General features: G+C 35.8%; 1 protein-coding gene across 1 annotated transcript in view; it reads left to right on the top strand.

Moving 5' to 3' along the window:
- LOC123866947 (putative uncharacterized protein DDB_G0282133) overlaps positions 1–24,123 on the top strand; it is a 277,632-nt gene that overhangs the window by 217,887 nt on the left and 35,622 nt on the right. The window contains exons 5-6 of the mRNA XM_045908746.1: positions 6,337–6,497; positions 12,416–12,606. Of these exons, the coding sequence (XP_045764702.1) occupies positions 6,337–6,497; positions 12,416–12,606 (352 nt within the window). The remainder of the gene's footprint in view (positions 1–6,336; positions 6,498–12,415; positions 12,607–24,123) is intronic.

The raw sequence follows: 24,123 nt of genomic DNA, 5'->3' as shown, positions 1-24,123 counted from the left end.
GTTGTCACGTTCAACTATCGTCAGTAAACCGACTTTACAGACAACCAATTTTTTAGGTGCTAGACTAACTAGGTAACTAACTTCTAGATTATTTGAAACTAGATGATAGAACTAGTCCGCGTGGATTTAGGTTTTTTAAAATCCCGTGGGAACTCTTTGAATTTTCTGGGATAAAAGTTGCCAATGTCAATTTCCGGGACGCAAGCTACCCCTGAACCACATGTAAATCGCTTTGACGGGTGGACCTTTAAGAATCCTGTGGAAACTTCTTGATTTTCTGGCATAAAAATTAGCCTGTGTCCGTGCCCGGGATGTAAGCTAACTCTGTACCTTTAATCAAAATCGGTTTAACTGTTGGGCCGAGAAATGTTAGCAGACAGAGGCAGACACACTTTCGCATTTATAATATTAGAATGGACTAGATAAAGTCAGATTTTTTGGACAGAAGTGGATTAGTTAGTGGATAGTATTATGATAACGAAATGGAAGGGTTTGGAAATCCGAGCACTAAAACTTTGTAAAACAGTGGATTCTAATATTTCATTGAAAACCCTGAACTGAGATGCTTATTATGATCTTTACTTCAATATAAGGAATCTAAAAGGGCAAAAGTTTATAAATATTGTGTAAGTAGGTAGGTAGGTATCTACCAACCGTGTATGCAATGAAGCACCCATTTAAATATTATCAGACGATCTCAATTAACAAATCGGTCACGTATACCTACTTTACTTTTGCAAAAGAACAAAAAGAACAAACTAGATACTAGATAGATATATCAACACAGACAGGCTAATTTTATATGCATAGCCAATAGCATTTTTATTGCTCTATTTTGTCTATATGGCACTTATGACCAAACATTAATGCAACGGATACAAAAGCTGACCTCATAGCGTCGTTATTTAGGGATGGGATATGTGAAAAAACTACGATTGAACGGACATGGTACAAGTTAATAGAAATTTCGGTTTTTAGCCCCCGACCCAAAAAGAGGGGTTTTATAAGTTTGACATGACTTTGTATCTGTGTAACTGTGTATCTTTCTGTGGCCTCGTAGCTCCTAAACTAATGAACCGATTTTAATTTAGTTTTTTTTTTTGTTTGAAAGGTGGCTTGATCGAGAGTGTTTTTAACTATAATCCAAGAAAATCGGTTCAGCCGTTTGAAAGTTATCAGCTCTTTTCTAGTTACTGTAAACTTCACTTGTCGGGGCTGTTATAAATTTTTAATTTACACTGTTATAGAAAATCTTTTTCGCCTGCTTATCGATTTTCTATCGGATATACTTTAAATGATAAGATCAGGAACTTCACAACCTTATTAGAAGGTTGAGATGATGGAAGGATCTGTTACAATTTTGTAGGATCATTTTCTTACCACCCAAGTGTACAAAAATTGGACCACAGGCTAAAATATGCGGCAGGACAGGTTAGCACACTGCTGGAAACCGGAATGGTATTTTTGTTTCACATTTCATGGCCAACAGTCATCATTCCGGTATTAGGCGCGCATCGGATTCGGTATGCAAAAATCCTGTTATAAGTATTAAAGCTGCACCCAAAATAACTGAAATTCAATGGAAAAAGCTCTAAATAACGGTTTTCTTTTTGTATTTTTTGTGCCGTGTGGCATTTCGCAATCTTTATAATCTGGAATGGAATGCCGTGGCCCGTGATCTCAGAGACCTATCGTTGAATTTGCATAGGAATAATCTTGTCTGATTTCTTTGAATGGATAATATGGTTTATGTAATATAAGTGATAGCCTTGTGTTTATGACTTCGGCGTCCTATTTGGTGGTCCAAGATTTGATACCGAGCAGCATCTTTGACTTTTCGGAGTTATTGCTTTTATACGAAAAAGGAATGCATCTTGAGGAAATCAGTTAGTAATGCATGAGAGTTCCCATAAAATTCTCAAAAGTGTGTAAAGTCTATCAATCCGTACTTGGTCAGCGTGGTGGATTTTTCATTCTGAGAGAAGATCGGAGGGTTGAAATCATGATGATAATAAATGTATGCAACTATAGATCAACGAGCTGAAGCTCCATAGTTTCATAACATAGCTGAACCATAGATGAACGAAGCTGAAGGCAATGACAAAGTTCTAAGAACAAAAGACGTTGAAGTCTCATGGTGCTAAAATGACGACCTTGATGGATTACATCAAACGAGTAACATGGAGTTGATGGATACAGGCGGTGCAAGATTGCAGCGTGTGTGGATACCCCTACAAGAGATGTTTGTCCAGCAGTCGAGGTCTATCAGTTGACAACGATGGCCCTTTAATTATTTTATTTTTTCAACTCTAAGGGTTGTTATACATTCCCATTACTTGTCGACTAACTCGTATGAGTTAAATATGAGGTTCAGATTGAATGCAAGTTAATACCAGAATTTAATAATGTTCTCCAATTCCAGATTCTAAAGATAGAGTAAGAAAATATACGTCCTTTGATTTCACAACAAAAACAGCCGATACCCAGGGCTATAACTTAAAAGCGCGATACCATTACAGAATAATCATTTTATAATAAACAATTTAGCCCAACATTCCAACGCATAATTTACTAAATTTGTCAAGCTTCATAAAGGCATTTGCACACTCTTAATTTTAGTATCAGCGATCGGCGATTTAATCGCTATTTGTTAGCTATCTGTTGACTATGCCAGGAGTGTGTCGAGATTACGATGCTACAGCGCTGGTCTTCCGTGGAGCCAGAAGCACGAGCATTTGTATCAGAGATTTGTGTCGCCAAAATGCGATACGACCTTTCGGTATTTACCTTCCTTCCAAAAATCTTACATACTACGATCGAATACCGTGAGTTGTTGAGTGATTAAGGAAATCGATACAGCAAAAATATGCATTTCAATAGTTTTGATACTGCGATTAAATCTGCATTATATGATGCAGCGAAGCAATTGAAAAGTTAGTATTAGACGCAGTTGCTAAATTCTTAATTACATGAAATTCACGATGCGCCTAGATGTAGTCACACCTAAGTTACAAGTGTAAATTAAAAATTTATAACACCCCCGACAAGTGAAGGTTACAGTAACTAGAAAAGAGCTGATAACTTTCAAACGGCTGAACTGATTTTCTTAGATTATAGCTAAGAACACTCTCGATCAATCCACCTTTCAAACAGAAATAACTAAATTAAAATCGGTTCATTAGTTTAGGAGCTAAGATGCCACAAGATACACAGATACACACGTCAAACTTATATCTTTTTGGGTCGGGGGTTAATAACCGATGACCAGTGACGACAATCCGACAGCGATTTGGTTAAAACAAACTCCTATAAACATGAAAGTGGCCTAATCGCCTGAGAAGTATAAAAACATGTAAAAGTATCGAGTGTGCGAAGGCCTTAAGCCCTTTCGCAACTGAATCGCAATCTTCAACAATAGAATGTCGCCGTCAGGTCTCACTCTAAATACCAAATGTGGGCTGGAAATTTGAACCGGATAATGAGACGTTTAGATCGCACGATTCGTAATATTGAATTGGAATTATCTTAACAAGGAAATAACAGTGTGGAAAGTTTATGCAATTTTGTTGTTATTGTTGTTATTTAAATTCTAAAGTGGATCGGCTATAATGTTGCTCGGTAAAGTAGCCGACGGGTTTGCTTGAAGGATTGCACCTTGATATCAATATAATGCTGTTTCTATTTAAACGTGAGCACACCTAAGAGTAGTTCTCCCTTTTTCTGCATCATATTCCTCATTTCTGAGGGTCGTGATCCCTTTCCAATCCTCTTAGGGCTTCAAACCCCACCCGTAGCACTATTGTGGTACCTACTCCTAACTTCTACCTACGCAAGCTTTACGTTTAATAATTAATTAGAGGGGAAAAGGGAATATTAGTCGAGTCAAGTCAATTAACATGGCTAATATTCTATTAAAAAAATATATAATGATATAGGAGTTTTATTATTACAATAATGCAGTGGGCTCCAGATCTTTCGGCATACGACTCGACAAAAAAACGAAATTTCGACTCACAATTCACATCTGCCTGAATTTCATGCTTATTGTGCACTAAGTACCCATGCTCAGATATGCTCAGATATATCTCCTCCAGTGATTTTCAGAGCTCCTGACCTAACTGTTCCGATATGGGACCGATACGATATGCGTATTGTGCCTAAGTTACCTATATTATAAAAGTTCCCAATAAATTAACGCTTACTGGAGCAGTTTGGCAGTGCTCAAGTAAATCACAACCGGTTTGTCACTAACTAAGGCAGACTATTTATAGGCTAAGAGATGGCCGTAAAAAGCAAATACTATGGACTGAAAAATTAAAGATTATTATTTGCATAAAATTCAAATTCAAATTCAAATTATTTTTATTCAATTAAACTTTTACAAGTGCTTTTGAATCGTCAAAATAATCTACCACTGGTTCGGAATGCTGTTCCTACCGAGAAGAACCAGCAAGAAACTCGGCGGTTGCTCTTTTCAAATGTACAATTTACAATAATATGCCATACTGTATACAAGCAATTGCAGCGCCGTGTATTGCTGGAGCGCATCAAATCCAAGCTTTTTTGTCATTTACATAATCATTAGACATAGCGCCAGAATATTAGATCAGACCATGTAGATGTACATAATTATAATCGTGTAGTGTCAGATGGCATCACAAATTCAAGTTAATGCAAGACCACTTCTGAATTTATAAACATTATTCCAGAAGCAGGCATTATTAAATTTTTTAATGTAATAGTTCATTTTCATTGCATTGTTTTGTGTGAAGACGAATAAATCGACAATTGATTGTTCAATTGTTCGATTCATTCGATTGTTTTTTTGCAAAAAACGCCCATCGCTACTGCACATTGAGCATCTTAAATTGTCTCTCAAACTAGAAGTAAGGCGGACAAATAATTTAGGACTTGTCGCGGTCTTGTATCGATTAAATATGCAATCGATATACGCCTATCTACCTTTCTCTGGAATTCGCGTCGACTTTATCGTGAGATGAGATTAGCCTTTGAATATCGAGACTAATTGCATTAATTAATTATTTACACGCACGCTGTCCTTCCTTGTTCGCTTTTCTGACGAATAAATGATGTGAAATAAATAATAAAATACCTCGAATAAAATTTCTTTAAGGTATTTTATATCAGCTATTTAATATCAGAATAATATTATATAAATTTTCGATGAATTTTTTACTTTTTTCACCACTCGATTTCACGCTAATGAAATCTAATTATCTTCCGTTTTTTGTCGGTTTTAGTATTAATAATGTTTAAATATAAAAATGTTTGAACTTAAACATTAATGTATCTTACGGTCGAAAGTTTATAATAATATTTTTGAATAAAGTCATAATAATATAATATTGATCAAACTTCACGGAAGTTCTTTTGATCACATTTATAAATAATTAATCCTATCTGTAATAATCTGTGTGTTATGTTAATTTATCAAAGTTTTTATGGTATTTTACAACGTCGCTAAGTAACTTGTGATCATTAATTTTGGCCGTTAGACTTAATATGGGAGCCTCCAAATGTCAACTTTATTAACATTTGATTATTCATTTCACATGATCAAGAAACCAAATGGTACATACGAGTACTACGGATATGATAGCAATCTAGAAGTGAATTTTCAATTCAAATACGTTGTTAAATCTCTGAAGGTCGTAGGATATATCAATGTCCAAGGAGATCTAGATAATACCTACCAATTTGATTGATGAATATGCGCATTAGACTGGAGTGGTTTCTTAAAATATTCATACCTACTTATTGAAATTGTGATAGAGTGATAACAGATAAAATACCTGCTGTCAGTTTTAGGAATTAGTTATGACGCCTATAAAGTGCTTATCAAATTCAATACTGACTTAAGTGTTTACTGCTTTGCATAGCGCTTACTGAGCAGTATTTGATCTTTAATATCATTTCATCTCATCAGATTAGTCAAAATCGGTTAAACGGATTTGTTATTACAATAATTTCTAGTCTTACATTGCTAAGCCAACAGTTATGACGAATTTTCTTCCTATCAACTTCTTATAGCAAGCTGAAGTGGCAGTGGATAGGCCATGCCTGTCGTAGAGGCGATGGCCGTTGGAGCCGGAAAGTCCTTGAGTGGAGACCGCGTTTAGGCAAGCGTAGTATGGGACGCCCTCCAGCTCGATGGACCGACGATATAAAGCGGCTGGCGGGAAGTGGCTGGATGAGAAAGGCTGGAAGAAGGTGGCTCTTTAGGAAAGGCCTATGTCCAACAGAGGACGTCCACAGGCTGATGATGATGATGATGATAAACTTCTTATTTAACAATTTCTTCTTGATCTTTTACAGGGGCAATCCGCAACACTAGAAAGCATAAGGACATCGCTGTCATCGAAGTTCCCTTCAATGCAGACCCCTTCGCAAGAAGTCGTGTACGACACGCTCGCCCAGCTGATGCAGGAGCGCAAGATCTACCAGACCTCGAGAGGATTCTTCATTGTCACACCCGAGTAAGAGCTATCTAATGAGTCTAATAAACATAAGAGTAAATAGGCTTATCTTCTAAACAGGTAAGGTAAGGCAGGGGAGTTTTATTTTAGACCGCAATGGCGCTGATTCTGTTGCCTTTCTTCTTCTTTCTCTAAACTTTTAAAGTATCTGCATCTTTTGCTTTTTAATATTATTAACAAGTGTAAATTAAAAATTTATAACACCCCCGACGATCCAAAGTATTTGAGTTTTCCAAAACATCATTTTCAAATAAATAATTATGTATTTAGGCAACGTCCATCTTGACAGCTTGACATTTGTCTATTGACATAGTATTATGAACCTAACGGTTATCTAACCTTCTTTTCTACAAGAAAACTAGAAAAGAGCTGATAACTCTTAAACGGCTGAACCAATTTTTTTAGATTATAGCTAAGAACACTCTCGATCAAGCCACCTTTCAAACAAAAAAAACTAAATTAAAATCGGTTCATTCGCTTAGGCGCTACGATGCCACAGACAGATACACAGATACACAGATACACAGATACACAGACACACAGATACACAGATACACACGTCAAACTTATAACACCCCTTTTTTGGGTCGGGGGTTAAAAAAGGACGGAAAATGAATTTTAGCACGCTACTTCTAAATTAAATTTAAAACTGTCAAACTCTGTCTATCCTTTTCATATCATATTAGTAATAAGAGGATGCGAATACCCTAAAGTTGTGCTCAGAATCAGTACCAATATCTATGAAGCAGGTAAGATTGTAGTCCAGTATAATTTCCATAAAAAGCGATGATAGCCTAGCGGTTAAGACGTCAGTTTCCTAATCGGAGTTCGAATCCTAGCACGCAATTCTAACTTCTCGAAGTTACATGCGTTTTAAGCTATTAAATATCACTTGCTTTAATGGTGAAAAACATCGTAAAGTAACCTGCATAGTGTATAGTGTATACCTTAGAGTTCTCCATAATGTTCTCAAAGGTCTAGGTCAGCGTTGTGGACAATGGCCTAAACCCTTCTCATTCCAAGAGCCGACACGTGCAAACAGTATCGTGGTTCCAAACATTTTCTTTGGAAAATTCAGAGTAGAGAGTTCATACCTATATTTTTTTTACTAAAATAACTTTTACTTACAGTGTACTTTAATTTTTGTCTAAATAAAAAGCGCGTTATGCACTTACATTTAAGACGATGAATTCAATTTTATGTAGATTTAAAATTAATGGACTAAGACTTAAGAGCCAGTGCGTGCCAGATATTTGTTATTTTATAATAGGTGAATGTTTCTCTGCGTATTGTCCCCAGCACAGGGAGAAACGATCAGCGACTATGAAGTTTGAATCATGGTGGCTTTGGGAGATAACAGGTGATAAAGGTATAAAAAAATCTGTATCTTGTATTTTCTGGGGATAAATACGCAGAGAAACTTTCAGCTTTTATAAAATAACGAAGGTACACGCGCACTCTCTCTCTCTATAGCCTTAAAGTATGCAATACAATGAAAGTAGTGCAATGCGACAAAATTTTAAATTCAATTTAGCGAGTGTTAATAATAATTACACACATTACCGCAAAGTTCCTTCACAGAAGGTAGGTAAGTAGCGCAAGTGTCGATTTTATCACCCAATTTAAGTGCAGTTAAATTTTATTCGCCGGATTATAGATATCGGTTGTGCTTTACCTACTTATACTAATGTAATTTGATCTTCAGTGAGTAGGTATGCGATTTCGATTTTTGATTACGCATTCAATTTTTTTTGCGTTATACAACAGTCCACAGAGGTCAAATATTAATGTGCTCTATTTTCGACTCGAAAGGTGACTCCAAGAGTTACCTACGTTACGCAGCAAATATTTATCATCATCATCATCAACAACAACTCATTATCGGACCACTAAACAAGAGTCTCCAATCAGAATGAGAAGGGCTTTGGCCATAGTTTACCAGGTTGGCCAAGGTGGATTGGCAGACTTCACAGATCTTTTTTTTAAAAAGAATATTAGCCATGCTAATCATGACTAATATTCCCCTTTCCCCTCCAATTAAGCGTAAAGCTTGTGCCAGGAGTAGGTACGACACTAGTGCAACGGGTGGGGTTTGAACCGCCGACCTTTCGGAATTCAGTCCGTTCCTCAACCGTTGAGCTATCGAGGCTCTATCTTTGAGAACATTATGGAGAACTCTAAGGTACACAGGTTTCCTCACGATGTTTTTCACCATTAAAGCAAGCAAGGCCGGAAGTGGGTGCCAGGTAATATACTTTCATAATGTTCTCAAGGATCACAGATCTTTGAGAACATAACAAAAATTATGTGGAAAATTGGTTTATTTGTTTGTTGGTTTGTCCTTCAATCACGTCGCAATAGAGCAATGCATCGACGTGATTTTTTACATGCGTATAGTTAAAGACTTGGAGAGTGACATAGGTTATATTTTATACCGAAAAATCAAGGATTTCCCATGGGATTTAAAAAAACCGGAAGAAGTAGCAGGCATCTTCTCGTAATAATAAATCGATAATATGTAGATGACACAGGCGCAACTTGCGTACAAATTGACGATTGTTTCGTCAGACTTGACATTGCGTCCATATCAAGGACATGCAGGGTTGAATAATTTGCGCCAAAATATTATTTAAATGTGATGGATTATTAAATCATTCTTAGGCCATAGATAGTATACATTATTCAACAGTAATTCTAAGGTCACGTAGCTGGATTGTATCATGAATGACTTATTTAATTCAAACTCATTCAGTTTGTTCTAGTTTTAATAGATATTAAATTGTTCGAAAAATTGCTTTACCATTTTACAACAAGTCTATGGCATTTTATGACCATTTATGATGAAACTTCCAGTAAACCAAAATTTTACTAAGCCTCATTGTTGTATAAATATATGTACCTAGGTCTTGTAAGCAAAAACAGACCTTGTAGTTTTATGATAATCATTGAGTAAACGATATGAATGGAAAGAGAGACAAAGCAATTTTCCCTTTTCCCCTCCCCTTAAAAAGGAGAAGTCCTTCCTCCTTTTTTGGAAGTCAGTTAAATGGAAAAACTGAAACTTAGTGTACCTATATAGCTTAATTAAACTGTTGAATGTAGAAACCTGAGATTTTGACTTTTCATATAGCTTTATATCGTATGCGTAGAAATTAAAATATAGATATGTATAAGAAATATTTTTGAGAAATTGTAACGGGATCTTTAGATACCTAAATCCATCTAAGCCAACCTAAGTCGCGGGCCGCATCATCTAGTAAACACATAAAGGTTTACACTCACTTTAATAACATGCTATTGAAAGATAAAATCAAGAGATTCTTAAACATGATAATAATCGACAGCGTTAACACACAATCTGTGGTAATTGGTCCGTGGGCGTTAATGCCAATGTCTTAAGAACTCAAAGCTTACTTACCTTTAATAGCTTAATTCATACTTAGATTTATCACTTATTGCAATATTTCTAAATTAGCATACCTACTTTTAAAACACGCATCTTTCTATCAGGCTTTAAACTAGAATCTAATCGTAGTAAGTATTTTCTTTCTTTTCAAAATATTTTCTTGAAATACAGTAAAAAAAATATCAAAACGATTATTTTTGCAATATATTATATGGATGCTTTGCATTTGACTTTCACTCTTAAAGGTTAAAAAATTAATGACTTTATTTTTATATATTAATAAGAAGATTAACTAATAATATTATATAATATTATTAGTTAATCTTCTATTAGTTTGTAGAGTCAAAGTCAAAGTCATTTATTTAAAGTAAGTACTATTGTACACCTTTTGTTTGTCAGATTTGTTAGATTTGAAAGATGATACAGTGGCGATAATTAATTACGTAAACTTATAACTAAAGCTACGCGGGTTCCAAACGCGCCCAAATCTAGTAGAGAATAAGCCCTAATTCGCAGGAGCGACAAAGGGCGCGTTAAAAAAGCGTTGTCGTGTGAACAGATACTTGGGAAAGCATTTGTTCTATTTGAACGCTTTTAACGGACGTTAAAAAAGCTCTCGTGCGAATGAGGCCTAATAATAAAGTTAAATAATAATAATACCTACTTTTGACATCGTACTTCTCTTCCACACTTTCCTTTTATTTTTTTTCCAATAATATATTATTTTATAACTTGTGTCCTGCAATATCACAGTTGCAGGTGTATCATCAAGTAAATCTATAAAATAATAATGCCTTTAGACTTTACCATGTCGATGGCACCATGTCGACCTTCTTATAGGTAGGTGTATTTCAGTCTGGATCATCACTTACCGTCAAGTGAGATCGTAGTCAAGCTTAAACATTTCATCAATAAAAATAAACGATTCGCTAATTTACCAGACGTCAAAATCCGGTTAGCAAACAAGCCAAGTTGTACAAATTAAATATTTATGAGATGGTAATAAGACACAGAATTGATTAACTCGAAATAGAAATTAGAGGTCACATCGTATCACCTGAACTTGAAAGTGCAAAAAAGATGATTAGTAGCCTAATAAAAATGCTTAGAACATGTTAAAAAATATTTTTTTTTATTATCTGTAGTCTCGACTCTCGATATACTAAGAGCTGGTGACTACTTGAACGAAATGTTTATTTAAAAAAAAAGTTATAAATTCAATTTTGCTTTACATTTCACCTTTACATTGCTTCAGATTGTATGAATATTTAAACTGTAAATAATTCATGACAGTTTTTAATAGTTTGATATTGAAAAGCTAGTTCTTATGTATGATATTAAAATGCATCCACATTTTTTTTCTCAGTTTTATCATCTATTGAGTACCATCTAATCAAAGTTTTTTCTTTGCCTTCGTTTCAACTAGTTTTTCATTTTTGAAATGTTTGGACCAGTAAAAATATCTCTAGCAAATAGTTCACCAGCTCTCGGTCTATTTTCCTGTTCAATTTTTTTACATAACGAAGTAATAAATGCAAAAACCGTCTTCACGGTTGTCAGTTAGCTTCAACTTACTACAATAATGTCAAAATATCAAAGACATGTATTGTGTGACTTTCACTAAGAAAATACTTTATACAAATGGTTTTTCAGTTCAGTCTGTATCTACTCTCCTACTCTATTACGTAATTGGGTAAGTACTGGTGACTTGACCTGGCTTCGTCTGTCATTGTTTTTTTTGTCTCATAGGTACATGATACTATAACTTTTTTAAATCCCGTGGGCATGATAAAAAGTAGCCTATGTCACCTATGCCCATGTAAAAAAACCACGTTGATTCGTTGCTCTGTTGCGTTGCGACGTGATTGAAGAAGAAACCAACAAACAAACACTCACATTTTATAATATTATATGGGTAGTAATGTCGATTATTCTATATCCCGTATTGCCTATCTCATCATTTCTCTTTTTTAGATGGGTAAGTACAAGTAGGCAAGTTGGTAGACGTTGTTTTTCTTCACATAAGAAGGTAAAAAGTTATTTTCAAATTGGTTAGTAGATACTTAATCAAGCACAAGATTTTATTAAATAAGATTAATTACGTAGCTAAGCTTTTAAACCTTGGATATAGGTTTTATATTAAGGACCTTTCGGTTTCCAGAGCAAACCTTAAGAGCACGATTAACTCCGGCTTCGGAAACCGGTGATTAACTTCCGGCATTTTCTGAAAAATTCAGGGCCTAAAGCAAAATTTTAGAATAGAATAGAAAAGAACAGATTTTTATTCAAATAAACTTTTACAAGTGCTTGTGAATTGTCAAAATAATCTACCACTGGTTCGGAATGCCGTGCCCACCGAGAAGGACCAGCAAGAAACTCGGCGGTTGCTCTTTTCAAGTGTTCAATTTACAATTTACAATAATATGCCTTAGTTCATTCCAATTGATATCGGAGTGCTCATCTGTAAATCTACATACACAAAATGTTAAATAAACTATTGTTATGTCCTCAGACGCCGCCGCTCCAGATCAAGGTCCTCCTCTCGCCACCACTCCACGGAGGACGAGTGCAGTTCCCCGCGCACCATCCTCATGTCAGACCAGGAGGCTCTGCACCAGCTGTATGGAGAGATCACCACAGTGCGTGATGGCGCTGTCACGCACCAGTGCGTGCAGACCAACCTAGCTGATGTTATTTGTGGTGGTGAGTACTTTATACTACTTTTAGTTTTTTTAATCAGTATTCTGCATAACACTGTAAAATTCTTCCAATTATTAAGTTAGTTCAAGAATTATTTTCCGTTTTTTTTCCTTTTTGCTGACAATCTAGTTTCTTATCGCAAGCTCTGGCGGCAATCATTGAGTCTACAATACAGCAATAATACATAATACAGGGTGTACCAGAACGCAAAAACTTAGCGTTTGCCATTTGCCTTATCTTGTAGTTTTAGTGATTTAGTTTTTTTTTTCAAACCTGCAAGATTCGGGTCAACTCCAACTACGACGCGGCATTGACTTCAAGTGACCTATTTACGGAGCGTTCGTTGACCTCTAGCATCTGTCGAATGTTTTATTTTTTTATTTTTTTATGGTATCTTATCAGTAATCATCAGTAGGTACTAACACCTGTATTCGTTGTTGTTAGCGTTCTTGTAACATCCTGTATGTACATATTTCATTTGTGTAGTTTAATAGAAGTATTGCAACTATTGTGACATGTTGATAGTCTATTCAAAATTTAAATAAATAAATATTAAAAAAGGAATAGTTGAGTTAAAAATGATATACCTATCTTTTAGCCCCTACGAATATGTTCTACAAAATCGATAACGGTAGATAAACTTCGCCACTCCCGAAAACATCGAACGGGCACTATTAAGTTAGGTCAAGAAACAGCGAGCTAAGTCCGTGAAATTGCGCTCGGCGCCGCCGCCCGGCAGATCCGCAAATCCGCAAATCTCATGACTGCAGGCAACAATCCCCTCAAAAGCCTCCAGGTCTCCTACAGATAAGTGCTATATTCCTTTGGACTTGCGGAAACAAAACAAAATGTAGGACAGGCCTGCAGTGCCCTGATTTACCGTCGCAACGCTTTGGGCTTCCACGATTTGCATTCACAATTTATGACTAAAGCATATTATTACTTTAGTGGTCCCTAATTGAAGAGTGAAATGGTTTTGGCATTGAAAAGTTTGAGTAGGTTCTTAGCCAAGTTTGGATTTCTTTGAAAATAGGTAGGTAAAAGTTAGTTGAATATGTATATTTCAGAGCTTTATAAATTAATAATCTACGAATCAAAATAAGCTTAGATATAAAATTAGCAACTATATCCTTACTGTTTATTTCTTCGGCTAAATCTAGTGTCCTATTAAATGCCAAAAACATTAAACTATTCGTAATTATGGTCATTTGTATGTTGTTTTTATATACTCGTATTTGTGAACCAAAGGAGCATGGCTGTACCTAAGTCGGTGCTTACAGTTTTGCGAGGGCTATAACTCGCACACCATATATCTATCCTAAAGAATGGTTTTAGGGTTCCGTATCTTATTTTGGCAAATATTTATGTTTTGAAATTAATGTGATTGGATGTCCGACCTAAATTTTTTAAGTATCCACCTACTTTAGAAAAAAGGCTTACTAATTTTTAGGTTAAGGTATAACTATACGAACCAAACATAAAGTAAGAATTTTCAATTGTTCATTTGTTCGGAAAAAAATTGTGCACGGATAAATAATAATTATTAATTCTAATATCATAATTAATAATCTAATGAAATTGTTCGCTATTATAGGCAATAAAAGGTTATTTGGTTGTAAAATACGAAATTAGTGCGGTCGCGGCACTATTCACAAATCTGTGGTTACTGTTCCCAGCGCAGCGTATCCAATTGTTGAGAGGTTATTAAATCGTTTGAATGATGTTTCAATAATATCTGGCTTTTAGGTACTAATTTGAGTGGACCAAAACGTGCCAAAACCTGATTTTGTGGATCAAAGCTTATTTTGTAATCAACAAGATCCCTCTCAAAAAGCTCAAAAAACTAGCTCACTATGAACAGAATTATAAAAAGATAGTTCGAAGACCCAACAGACGTTGGGGTCCCAGATCTTTATGTTAGTGACTAACCCCACACCAGAAAACATGGTGTTGGGAGGATCTTTTTTAAGGACTCGTTAGGAGTCGCTGGGCCCAAACGGCACAGTACCGTTTTCTGGATGCAATCTTTCCAAGAGCCCTATGTCCAGATGTGAACGTCTATCGGTTGAAACGACAAATGCAGAAATCTTCTAGCGTTTACTGCTCTTTCTTTGTAAAGAGAAGTACATAACTCCCACTGAACTTGTAATAAAATATTGGTCATCGCAACTGTTATGAATTTTAGGTTAGACATTCTTGTACCAACTGTTTTCTTAGTGTTAGAGTATACGCAAATATAAAGTGAGTGCCATCATCACCTCATAGCTTAAAGCTCAGTGCTAACATTTTTATTTACATGTCTATTTATTACCAATTTTAGTGTCAGGTTCCGTTTACTCAAAAAACATACGGTGCATACGGTACTCAACGACTTGGTATGAAGAAGTTACTGTTAACCACAAATCTTCACAGACTAACGGCCCGTTCACACATGGGAGTCCGTTTTACTGGTACGTTTTTAACGGATGCGTCATAAATTTATGCTGTGTTCACACATAGGCACCGTATAACGTTCAACGGATCCGTCATTACTGGATGCGATGTGTGAACAGAAAACTCGCAGTATACCGACGCTATTCTACAAGGATGGATCTATCCGTTAAAATTCTACGTATCCGTATATTTCCCTTCCGTTCGTCCAGTATTCGATGACAAAACGGAATGTAATTTTTTTACGGAACGATATTTTTTACTGTATACAGAATACTGTGCCATGTGTGAAATCGCTCATACAACTACATACGCCATCAACGAAAAAAAAACGTACACGATAAAACGGAACAGTAAAACGGAGACATGTGTGAACCGGCCGTAAGATTCGCTACCGATATACTTGTCCTTCCAACCCGATAAGCCATTATGGTTTCAATGGCTTTGAACTTGCGGAAGATAATCGCATGCGCATATCTCTCATAACAAGTTGCCAATTAGGGCATCTGGACTATGAGCGTACCCGTTACTTCTTCCTTTTACGGGGATGCCACTGACATTGTACCTATCTTGTTATGCTTATCAGTGAGTTAGATAAAATTAGATGCGGCCATGGGATATCTATGCCCTAAGCTGTTCCTAGGGCTTTATTTGAATAATTGGATAAAAATATCTTCCGCTCTGTCTATTTTACCTTCTTAATAGTTTCCCACGATACTAAGAACTTCTAAAAAATATATACTCAACAGGCATCTATAGGAAAGGAAAGTGGATCTTCCTTTGAGATTCCAGTTTCTCTCTGTTCTGAACTGTTTTTTATACCCGTCCACCTATCAGCTTGTATGTGTTACTGGAAATAGGTCTTTCGTGCGCCACCATACACGGTCCTCCGTATTCCTCATCCATCCACTTATCGACTCTTTTTCTAAGTCAGTCTAGCGGGCTAGTCGTTCAACACTGCGCAATTGAACTATCTTAGAAGGAAGATCTATCTTTTGTCGATTAGTTTCAAAATCTTTGAGGCCCTTTATCGTACCCTTTGACACGGTAATGGTAAATAGATAATATTACCGTGCCTTTGAGGACCTCGTCGTCCTGGTAGTAATAAATATGTCATTGATCATTATTTAACCAACATTTCTAAGTGATCGCGTTTCTCGATTTCAACCGTGTATTTTTAATTTTCCCAAATAATGAATTATTTATTAAGGGCATGAATAAATTCAGCTTTCGAAATGATAAGCCAAGTTAGAAAAAAGCTGTTTTTACATTAATTCATGTACGTTTGAAAGCACTTTAGAAACTTAGAATGAGCCATAATGTGCTGTCGTATAGCTACTTAAATCTCAATTTCCCAGCCCATGTCCATATTTGTGCTTCATAATTAGTTTGCACTACGCCTTCGGTGTGAAGTCAAGTTGAGGTTGAGACATCATTAAACTTCGTAACTACGACTTTTCACACGCACATCTAGTCCATAGTAGCGACAGGACGTTCTTGGTAAAAAATTAAACTCAACGTAGCATACATTCTTATACTAGATGATGCTAAATATAGTTTTTATTAATGCCGTGGGAACTCTTTGATTTTCCGGGATAAAAAATAGTCAATTTTCGTCCCCGGGATGTAAGTCTGTACTAAATTTCGTTATAATCGGTTAAGCGGATGAACCATGAAAAGCTAGCAAACAGACATACATTAAGTATGGATATGGATGGACATATGGATGGTAAACGAAACCGTCTTGCCGTCATCTCTCGATAAGGTGTTAGGAATTTGAAGCTAGTTTATTTAGGAACAAGGTCTATTGTTTGAATGGGTATAATTTTTGGAACGTGAGATATTATCACACGGTGCTTTCTTTAATTGAAAAACAATCGCAAGAATTGGAGCAACTTGTTAGAAAATGTCGGTGTTATCGTTATTATGCAAAAATTGATATAACGTACAAGTAATTTTACATAACACTTACCATATCAATATATATGATATATAATGATTATTTTAACAGAAATCTTGTAAACCACAGGCTCAGATATTAGTTTCTAGAATATGTCTGCAAAATTTCATGGACTTTGATTGCTTAATATTCAAATGAAATTGGAACTACGTTTGTATGGAGCGAGCGACGGAGAGACCCCTCTTAAGACTGTCACTAACTACGTGGACCTATTGCTGTCTGAAAATAAATAAATAACCTACTGTACTACTTTGTATTCTGTGGCTCTACTATAAAGCAAGATAAGATTTAAGGATACGCCCGATTTAATCGCTAAATCGTTGGGTACCTATTTTAGATTAACACAATAAATTACTTATCTCCTGTAGGTCAATGGTGAACTGTATATTTATTTGTGACATTGTTCTATATCCGTATAGCAAAGGTCACAGCGGTCACACGAGTTCGTGACTTCGTCAATTTGTTTGGCAATCTTACGGTATTGTGAAATATGTGTACGACGGCACAGTCGCAATAAAATAAATCCGATTCATTCCGTTAGATTGTACGATTAGCTTTTTTTGGACACAGTTTAGCAAATATACAGTTTGGGGAATAGCTGTACCTAGTTGCACGCAATCTCGAAGCTTGTTAAATGTTAGTCGCCTCTTATAACCAGTACATGCAGTGCAGAACAACGGCACGATAGGGCAGCGGCGCGCGACGAGTCCCACAAACATACTGCGTAGAAGTGTGATCAGAGTTTAGGAACAATACAGTTGGTCTAGTAAAAAAATATACTATCGCGTCGCGATGGATTTCTACGCATACTTAACTTCAGCGTTGCGGTGCGTGCTGTGCTTTACTATTTCTTTTTAAACTTTTATGATGCATGCTGTAACTTTTAAGTAGGTACTTACATTAATGTGGCAGTTTTAATGAGAATGCGCGCACTCCAATACAAAGGACCTCGGTATTTTTAAAATTTTTAGTAAGTATATATAGTCTTCAAATGCATGAGTTAGTGTATTGATGAACATGTTAATGGTGGCATAGCAATTTTACCAATTGTATGATTACTAGACCGTGTTTTTGATTGTTGACCAAATATGATTGATAGGCATGGAAGTGATCATATCATTATCTCTTGAGTGAGCTATTGTGAATTAAAAGATGGCTATTCCGCTATTGTATCCATGGTCTTGGAGGTCATGGCTCAGGCTATTGAGTGCGCTCAATGATTTAAAATCATTGAGCGCAATTAAAACGGGAGTCGAATTTTTTTTAACATATAAAACTTTGACTGTGTGATTGACGTGTGCGTAGTATGAGTTTCTTCACCTAACCATACCTAAATGCTGCGTACAATTAACGTAGCGTCAGTTTCATAATGTGGATGCGCACGCGCACGAATCTCAACAAATCATGGAAAGCCTATGGACGTCACTGTATCTTTGAGCACTTGCATGTCGCAGACGCAAATAATATCATTTTTTTATACTAATAATATAATCAGTAAGTCAGCTTTTCGGCTTACTGCTTGATTAGCAAACGTGCATTTGTGCATGTAACAAGCGATCGATATTACCGACCGAATTAAAGCCTGGACTTGATATAGCAAGCATCTCGGGCGCATAGACGCTAAGCTGTGAAGACAGAATGTATGGCCACTCTATGGAACGAAAGACAACAAGCACCCGTTCTTACTTATTTTACAGAGTGCCATACATTTTGTGTTCACTGCTTCCCGTCCGGCGCCCGGGGCGCTTGCTATATCAAGTCCCTCAAGAGATAAGATTTTTGTACGGTACTCTTTGATTCTCATCTTAAACGGATAGGTGCAGGGCTGCAATTTATTATCAAAGACCTGTATTTTACCCTTAAAATATACCTATGCACTACATACTACAACCTAGCAAGGCCACACATAAAACCCTCTACCTCCAATTTGCACATGCAAAATTGAGTCATATACCAATGGCATTAAAGTCTTAAACGGATGCAAAATAAAGTTGTCACTTAAAACCAGTGTGTAAGTAAAGAGATCAGTGGAAAGCCGGTCCGCGAGGCAGGAAACGACTCTAATCAATCTTTACACCATTATATCTTTGAGACACGCGATAATCACCTTTATCTGATAGGAATAAGAGTTATAAGATTTGTGTTCGGTGGTAAGATAACGCGCAGTTGACGTGACAGATGTGTTAGGTGTAGAAAAACATAGGGTTTGATACTTGGTGTGGCCGATAAGGAGACACGTCTGTTAGATTTATAAGTTTGTGAGGTTTACCAATGTTGCGCATAATTAGACATTTTGCAGAATGTCTTGCTATTTTTATGATAGGAGTAGGTACATAATACACATACTTATATCGAACCTTCCAATAATCTGATTTGAATAAAAAAAAAGGATTTAGAAAGATGTATAGAGATATGCTAGCTATGTCCTAAGAAATCCGTGATTTATAGGTATTTTCTGATTTTATAATACTTACCGACCTTGTATTTAACAATGTAGAACTTGGTAGGTTTTATAATAACGATCTTCTCGGTATAAAATCAGGTTTGGATCTATGCTAACATTCACCTATTTTATGGTTTTCCTAAGAATATTGCAATAAATATTGGTATTTTTTGAATAATTACCTTACAATTCACTAGCATAGAAATTCAAGGCAATCGAGAAGATAGATTGAATAAAATCAAACTGATATAAGTAATAATATAATATCTTTATTGAAGACATTTTATAGAATATTTTTTGAGATTCTCACTACTATGGCTTGATCACATGGCACACCGCTTCCATTGTACCTAGGTACCTACGTTTTTTTTTCATACTAAATATAAGCAAGCGCTTGACTGCAATCACACTAAATAGTAAGTGATCATGCAACCTAAGGTTAGCGCGTCTGCTTAGAATGTACAGTCGACGTCAAAAGTCCATATAGAATAAGTAAACAAGTTGCCTTGCATGCACTCTGTCACGCACACACTTGCACTGTAATATTATACAAGTCATTCAATTTGTAAGCCTGAGTTATATCTAAAAATTTCATTAATAAAGCAAAAGAGTTGAATGGCGCAGCGCGGGGGTACCCGGACTGCAAACGCGACGGTTTATGGTTCAAATCTCGGGTCCGTGTATGCTTTTTTCTATTTTTTTTTTTTAAATGATACGTTTAGACTAATAATAGCTTAAGTGGGTAGTTTAAAAAATCGCAGTTATGAAGTTAGATAAAATATGGTCACTGAGTACCGACGGACAAAAGATTTTGACAGTCGTTACTTGCAAAGGCTACAACATTAATTCATGTTGTTTCTTGAGTGTTGATAACGTTTTATTTTACTTGTCTTCAAGAATAATGCAGGCTAATGTGTATTGTTGATAAAACTGATTTTGAACATTTGCAATGAAACTGATTTCACCGTGAGTATTGTTTTTATTGTTAGATAACGTGTATTAGGTTAAGAAATTGTGTTCATAAACATAGCATTACATAAAGTTTTGTGAGTAAATAATACTCGAATACTTGAATAAGTGATCGAAGGAATATCCATAAAATTTAGACAAGATACTTAGTAGGTTAAAGTGTTGTTTTATTTGGTGTTATATTAATCTCACTGTTTGGTTTTTAGTGGATCACCGAAAAGCGTTGGGGGTGTCGCGCCACGAAGAAGAAGGTAATTTAACATCTAGACCGCGAAGTGGCCACCCGCGTCATATTAATGATTCACAGCGGAGATCTATGGTCGAACAATATGAAAATGTTGTCCCAAACATGGAATCTGGACGGATATCTGTCAATATGTGGGGCTAGATGAGTGCCGCTGCACCTGGTGAACTAGTGTCAATTGCAGGGCGCCCCACAGCTGCACATTATGTGGAAGTGTTACGTGACAGCATGTTGCCGACTGTGTGGTGTGTGTATCCAGTTGTTAATATGCCACAACTATCTTTTGTGCATGATAACTGTCCTGTGCATCGAGCACATATAGTGCGTGATTGGCTTAATGAAAACCCAGACATAACTATTATTCCCTGGCCAGCAAGATCACCAGACGGGATATGCGAAACGCGAGGACTGCAGAAGAATTAGAGGCTCACTATATGGAAGTTTGGGAGAATATTAGAAGAACGGATAATATCTGTTTCAATATAGCGATATAGCGATATAATATAGGATCCATGCGGTGGCGCTTGGTTGCTGTTATTGAAAATAGTGGAGGTTATATTAAATACTTAAACAATTTACTTATAAAGTTATATCCTTTTACTTTTTAAGTCTTTAAACATAGAACATAAAGTATTTTCTTTTCTTAACTTATATTATGTTAATAATATATCTTACTAAAATTAACAGACAACAAAAGCAGCGCCGCCGAATGATTACTAGTTTTTGTAAGGTTTAGCTTCAATTTTCTTTTCTTTATGAAAACGATTACTTAAGCTATAACCTTTAAAACAGATTGAAAAAAAAAATAGCTAATATTATCTATTTATTACTTTTTAGCAAATGTAAAAAGATAACAATGAAAAAATCACAATAAAGTCGATTATCTAGTAAAAAGTGTTTTTTTCTTATTTACTCTTTTTATAATATCAATAAACAATAATTATATAAACAAAAAGTCATTTTACTAAAAACAAAAAAAATGCAATAAGAGATTCGATCCTAGATCATTTGGAGCTAATGCATTATGTGCCGACTATGTTACTACGACACTGAGAGTGAGTAACGCAGAGATATGAAATAAACAATCACTAAAGTCAGTAGATAGGTCGAGTAGGAATAGAAAATTATTTTAAACTTAATGGTTGTTGTCTTAAGGTTGATATTGTAGACATTTTATGGAAGTATTGGACTGAAATCGTTTGAACCTTATGTAGTTTACTTAAGGTTGATAATATTATTGACAGTTAATATTTATTTGTGTGAGTGAGCATGCGAGTGATTCAAAGCATTCCTTGCTGCACGGATTTAGCCTTTAAGCTATGTATGGACTTTCGACGTCGACCGTACCTACCTATACACTCTACATTTAATAAACCGATTCAAGTCCAAAATTTTTAAACTAATCCACGGGAATGAAGTCGCGGGCCTCAGCCAGCTATTCTTAATTAATTAACATATTAAAACCACTGCGTCGCTTGAAAACTAAAAGTAACAATCTCTTACATCATTAATATCCACTCAAGAGCTATAAGGTGTCATAATTATAACAGTTTTCCCTCGCTGATTGATTCAGCATCAGCGGCGGGAAAATTGCGAACGGTCAGTGCTAATGACATGCCATTACTGTCAAATTAGAGATGACAGCTACGTGGAAAGTGATGCGTCTTTCCTGACATCACTTTCCATGGGAGCTCCCGTTCGCAACGAAAGTGTTTGCAGGAAATCAACGACATTATACCATAGACAATAGACATGCCGTACAAAAACCTGTTTTTTTTGAGTTGAAACAATTTTGATCTACAAAACTGTTTAAACTCAAAAAAACTGGTTTTTTCAGAAAGTAAGAAAGTTGATTGTTTTACAATCTACAGAATATTATATTCAAATTATACAAAAAGTTTAGAAAGAATTATTGTACCTACTTTGGATTAAACATAAAAGATAGGCTTAGTACTGCAGTACAATCTTCGGGGTTCAAAAACTGAGGTCATATCAAACGGCAAGGTTTTTGAGTTGAAACAGTTTTGATCTAGGGCTGTGACATTAGGTTCATTTCATATTACATGCGTATTAATGATAAGTGAGACAGAAAATACAAAACGCACGAGAACAGAACAGATAGCGCTCTACAAAATGTGACCCGTATCTTAGTTTTAATTTTTAACCGACTCCAAAAAAAAGGAGGAGGTTCTCAATTCGGCTGTATGTTTTTTTTGTATGTTTGTTACGCGATACTCCGCAAATAACGAACCGATTTTGATGATTCTTTTTTTGTTTTCACTTTACTCTACTTCTTTTTTACCCGACTACGGCAAAGACCAGTAAGGGTTATGATTTTCGCAGTCTATGTATTTACATTGTTATATGATATAAAATTTCACTGGAAGAAATGCTATAAAACGTGCTTCGAACATTGATATATTTTCGTTAGTAGGAAAATTTTATGGTGTAGATAGCCTAGGTACTTGCTCAAGGAAGAAGGTTAGGAGGTCTCATCAAATGCATCATTAATGTCACTTTCCATACGAACAGGAAAATTAATACATTGGTTCATTAAAGCCTGTTTTACGCCAGTGCGACAAATCGTGCTGTAGAATTGGATTAATTTTTTTTTTCTTTAAATCTGGCTTTACTCTGATTAGCCAATGTCAAGTTTGTGATATTTTCAAGTTATTGAATTTATACAAGTATAGACTCCGTCTGCGCCGGCGCCCGCCGACATACGCGCGGCGCCCCTTTAGAGCGCTTCCCAGTCAGTTCCACCACCAAAAAACACCAACTAACACAAAAACCAGCCACTCTTAGCAAAAAAAAAAACACTCAAAACAAGCACAGCACGCGCGCCAGCAAACGCCATCGCAGACCAATTGGATTAATACTTATTACGAATTGCTAATTTTTTTTTTAAATTAAAAAAAATTCATCATCATCAAAAATTGTATCATGCGGCCCTGTGGCATGTCGCAAAGTTATGTTGATTTGACGTCGTTTAAACAAACATCCATTTTTGGCCAAGTTTCGGTCATCAATGTGATAAAAAATACTCGAATCTTGGTCCTGAGATGAATAAAAAAACCTGTCAAGTGCGAGTTGGACTCGCACGCTTTTTTGTGATTTTCCTAACCATTAATTCACGGTTTTCGGACTTGTGCGCTGAGTCATTACTACCTGCCTTAAACGATTCTAGCTCAACGGAAAGTACCCTATCAAAAGGAAAAACGGATCCCTTATAGGATCACTTTGTTGTCTGTCTGTCTGTCTGTCCGTCGTGTCTGTCAAGAAACCTATAAGGTACTTCCCGTTGACCTAGAATCATGTTTGGCAGATAGGTAGGTCTTATAGCACAAGTAAAGTAAAAAACCGTGAATTTGTGGTCACATTATTTAAAAAATAATTATAATATGTTTCAATTTGTAAGATAACTATACTAAGTGGGGTATCATATGAAAGGGATTACATTCTAAAACAGATTTT

This window comes from Maniola jurtina, chromosome 7 (assembly GCF_905333055.1).
Source record: "Maniola jurtina chromosome 7, ilManJurt1.1, whole genome shotgun sequence".
Classification (NCBI taxonomy): domain Eukaryota; kingdom Metazoa; phylum Arthropoda; class Insecta; order Lepidoptera; family Nymphalidae; genus Maniola; species Maniola jurtina.
This window is presented reverse-complemented; position numbering and strand designations above follow the sequence as displayed.